At 41.1% G+C, this 4495-nt stretch overlaps 2 protein-coding genes across 2 annotated transcripts in view; both read left to right on the forward strand.

Moving 5' to 3' along the window:
- Positions 1 to 2970, forward strand: part of LOC102211435 (formyl peptide receptor 2-like) — an 11686-nt gene extending 8716 nt beyond the window's left edge. The window contains exons 2-3 of the mRNA XM_005745209.1: positions 764 to 947; positions 2104 to 2970. Coding sequence (XP_005745266.1) covers positions 771 to 947; positions 2104 to 2922 — 996 coding nt within the window. The 5' untranslated portion in view covers positions 764 to 770 and the 3' untranslated portion in view covers positions 2923 to 2970. The remainder of the gene's footprint in view (positions 1 to 763; positions 948 to 2103) is intronic.
- A 1234-nt stretch (positions 2971 to 4204) lies between these two features.
- LOC102215578 (C3a anaphylatoxin chemotactic receptor-like) overlaps positions 4205 to 4495 on the forward strand; it is an 8763-nt gene continuing 8472 nt past the window's right edge. The window contains exon 1 of the mRNA XM_005745223.1: positions 4205 to 4271. The gene's annotated coding sequence lies outside the window, so the exon portion shown is untranslated. The remainder of the gene's footprint in view (positions 4272 to 4495) is intronic.

Genomic DNA, 4495 nt, shown 5'->3' on the forward strand with positions numbered 1-4495 from the left:
TCCCCTTGAATTCTTTGAAGAAATATTCACTCTCCTACCGTGTCTGAAATTTTCTGCACTCACTTTCTACCTTTCGCTTCTTTGGTTCTGCCATGTTTAGTAACTTGAGGTAAATTTCTTCTGTGATTGTCCTTTTTGATGGAGCAACTGTCTTGATCAACAGTAGCTCCCCCTGGTGTTAAAACTAGGAAATGCAATACACTCAAGCAAAAGCTGAAGTGGGGGCCATATTCTATTCTATTTATAAAATTTCCTGTGGGCCTATTAAATATGGGCCGTAGTTTGGAAACCCCTGCTATAGGGTCTCCCAAGGCAAATTAGTCATGGATGAGGGGTCAGACAAAGAGTGACTGAGAAAAAAAACCCTTAAAAAACACAAACCCTATGACACCAGAGACATCACTGCAACAGTTTACTCTGCTTATTAACTGGGTTAACTGTCCAGAACCAGTTAACCCTGTCCCACCCCAGGCTCAAGCCCTGGGATGGGGGTTTGAGGATGTTTCTCTATCTCTCTTAGCCCATAGGATCCAGCCTATTGGCTAACCTAAAAGAGCTGCACACATCTGTCTTCCTGTTAGGCACAGGAAAGGCTGTTAGAGGTTTGCTTCACTGTGGTTTAAAGATATGATCAATGCAGAGAGAGGCACTCAAGCAACGCAGCAAAGTTGCATGTTTCTTTTGTGCATAGTTTTTTTTGTGTCTGTCTTTCAGGAGCCATTTTTAATTTTTTCTGTTCTGTTTCTGTTTTTTTCCTTCTCAGGCACACAATGTTTCTCAATGCCTCGCTGCCCACCGCCACTCTCAAACCTGAGGATGACCAGGCAACTATGGTGGGCATCAATTCCATAGTGCACAATATCACCATCGTCCTCTTAATGCTCACCGTTGTGCTCGGAATCACAGGGAACTCCATGGTGATCTGGGTGGCTGGCTTCAAACTTAAGGTGGATATAAAGTATATAATATGTTTCAAATGCCTTCTGAGCTTCCCATTTATCTTTTTAACAAAAGCTCAGTGAAAACAACAACAACAACAACTTGGGGTTAATATCTTGGCTAAAGAGATTTGGCATGCAGACTGGAGCAGCCAGGGATCAAACCTCCTACGTTTTGATCCAAGCCTGCCCTTATCTTTCAGGTTTATGTATCAAAAGTACTTGTTTAGGGCTAAGAATGGACCAAAATACATCCTTTTGCAGTACAAATTAACAAGTTGACTAACTTAGGATGATATTTGCTACCACAGATCTTCATTAACTAAGTTGAAGATGTTTCCTGTCTCGTCCGAGAAGCTTATAAAAGAAACAGCTTTTAGAGGTGCTGCAACAAGTACTGACAGGGACTAGAAAGAGAGAGCACATTTGTCCCATACAGACTTCACTTCATTGGCTCCCTGTTAAATCAAGAACCTGGTATAAAATCCTTTTTCTTGAATACAAGATCTTGAATAATAATCAAATCTTGTATAATCTCTATTTTCGAGATTGGCTTATATCAGAACTTGATCAGGTTACTCTGGATCCTCCTTTGCTTCACAGGAAGCCTCCACACTTAGTCTGGCTGTCCTATCTTCCTCAGATCACCTGCAACTGGTCTTGGCAAATGGCCGCACCTCCCTTAGCTTACTTCTGTCAGAGATTTCTTCCTGTTAAACGGGAGTTTTTCCATCCCACTGTCCTCATTTGCTTGCTTACGTCATCCACTTTCAGTGACATGTAGTCAGGATTTTGGAGAACTACATGGAAGCATGTGTGGGGTGGATGAAAACCCCTCTCATCCCTCTGAGTGGAATCGTGTTCGCAGAGCATGAATCTGCTGTAGCCTTCGCAAAGTGACGCTCTGGTGTGCAATAGCTTCTTTGTGGTTGAGTTCTAAACGCGCAGATATTTGAACTGACACACACCAAATGTAACTTCATATGTGGTAATAATACCTAAACCTGTAAAGTTATCTTATCTGCTTGTGGTTATATCTTTTTTAACACACTGCTTTTGACATAAGTAAATTGGCATAGATAACATCCCAGTCAGGTTACTTGCTTCTTCTATTTTTTCTTCCTCTTATCTCTTTTCCATCTTTTATTTTCTTCTTCCTCAACAGCTGACGGTCACCAATGTGTGGTTGGTGAATTTGGCGATGGCAGACCTGATCTTCTGCTTCACACGAATCTTCTCTCTCACTAAGCTGTTCTTGTCAGACCACTGGCCTTTTGGCCTCTTCCTCTGTAAGTTCACCGGCTTCTTCAAATATGCCAATATGTTCTGCTCTGTGTTCCTGCTGGCTGTGATCAGTCTGGATCGAATGGTCTGCATCTGGTGGCCAGTCTTCACAAAGCGCCGACGCACCCTGTCGGCAGCGAGGGTGGTGGCGGTCTGCGTCTGGCTTGCAGCGATCCTCTTCAGCGTTCCCTACTTCATCCATCGACAAACTTACATAGACAACAACAACCTGACTAAATGTTCTGTGGACTCGATTGAGAAGGCAGAAGGGTACAACAGCACCAAAGTTGCTCTCTACTCCATCCGCTTCCTGTGTGGCTTCATATTTCCTTTTATGGTCATTCTAATCTGTTATACCTTGGCTGGGGTGGGAATCCGACGCACCCGTCTGTCAGGGAAGTCCCGCCCTCTGCGTGTAATAGCATGTTTGGTCATTGGCTTCTTCCTGTGCTGGGCACCTTATCACTGCCTCTTAATGGTGAGAATGATCAATGGTGATAATGATGTGATGAAAATCTGGTTTACTGTAGCACAGAGCATTGCCTACTTTAACAGCTGTGTGAACCCACTGCTGTACTTTTGCATGGGGCTAAAATTGAGGGATCGGTTTAAAAACGGTCTGATGGGAGTTTATACAAGGGCTCTGACAGATTATACAGGTGGCCAAATTACTCCGTGCACTGATCAGTCTTTGGATTGAAGCTCTGTGTTTACAACAATCTTGTAAAAGCAGAAAGGAGTTTGACAGCAGTGGGTGCAAAGTTTTTTTTGAGTAATTATGATGCTTGGAAGATTACGTGTCCATTTTATAGTTTTTAACAAATGTAAACTGGAGTGCAGACACTTTGATCTGTCTGTTACTACACATGAAATCAAATTATTATTATTTTTATTACTTTCATTGTATTGTGAAGAAGGCACCAAGATCGTAAATGTTGCTCAAAAAATGTACATATGTATATAATGTGTTATAGATCTTGATTTTTTTCTTTAACATAGTAGACCATTTTTTAAATGCCTTCAAATTTATGAAAGAGTATTATTCTTTGATATCTATTGTCCATCAATGCAACTTGTAATCTCTATGACTGTTGGAACAATTTACTCAAACAATATCTAAAAATCAAATAAATTATGTATATGTATATATTCGTGTCTCTGTGTGTGTGGTTTCAAAGTTTGTCTCATAACCATCTGACGCCTGACATGCAGTTTTTATGTTATTTGGGGCCGTTACTACTGAAACGTTTCCACACACACTACTGAAAACCAAGGCGTTTCAGGTGAACAGGACAGTGACCAAAGACAAACTAGCATATTTCAAAATGCAGATAAGTGCTAAGGCCTAAGCCTCAGCAGATACCATCAGAACTCTGTTGAATCCAACAGCTATGGGGCAGCAACCTGTTGCAGCTACAAGTGTGGATGTGCTGGATAGTCATCACTGATCAATGGCCATGAGCACTATTCACACAGAGTTGGGGGAATCGCTACAATCACAGCATTGTAAGATGGTGAATGATGTACCCAATGCCCAATATATTTTCTCAGAAATGACGGATTTATGTGACTGAGGACATCATTTCCTGTTTGATTGCAGAAACCACACTTTTACTCAACAGCTCTTTTCTTTTGAAATGCTGCTGTTTTTGCCTCCACTGGTAAAATCTCTGGTAAAGAGATTTATGTTCAAATGTGCCACGTCCCCACTGTCTGTGTTCAACATTTTCATCTTTATATTATTCTTGTGACTTGAGTTAATCCTGCAGGATCTAACAGCCATCTATGTGTGTGAGTGACAAACGGGCAAGTGATATAAATGTGTTTCTGTGTAAACTAAAGTGACATAACGCTATGCAAAAACCAGGACAAAGTCAGAGACAGTGAAAAAAGGAAGCTGTGTGCGTGTGAGTGACATAACAGAAACTAACAGTAATAAAGCTATAGTTCCCATGACAGACATCGTTAGATTGCCTTTTCACTTCTTCCTCTTATCACTAAGACTGAAGCAGCTCACCACAGCTCTGTGAGAGCAGTTTAATATTTCAGGTAAGAAAATAATTCTGGGTTAGATTTCTCTTATCAGATTGTTGTTTGATATTTGGACTGTGGTCAGGTGATGGGATTTGATTTTTGTGCCATCCATGGTTTTGTCCACTACACCGGAATGCGAATAACAAAATATTTTCACAGAACTTACAAAGGATTTCCTCTTTGATTGCAGAAACCACATTTTAACTTAACAGCTCTTTTCCTTTGAGCTGCTACTGTTT

The sequence above is a fragment of the Pundamilia nyererei genome, unplaced genomic scaffold (genome assembly GCF_000239375.1).
Source record: "Pundamilia nyererei isolate P.nyererei 1_Seehausen unplaced genomic scaffold, PunNye1.0 scaffold00155, whole genome shotgun sequence".
Classification (NCBI taxonomy): Eukaryota; Metazoa; Chordata; class Actinopteri; order Cichliformes; family Cichlidae; genus Pundamilia; species Pundamilia nyererei.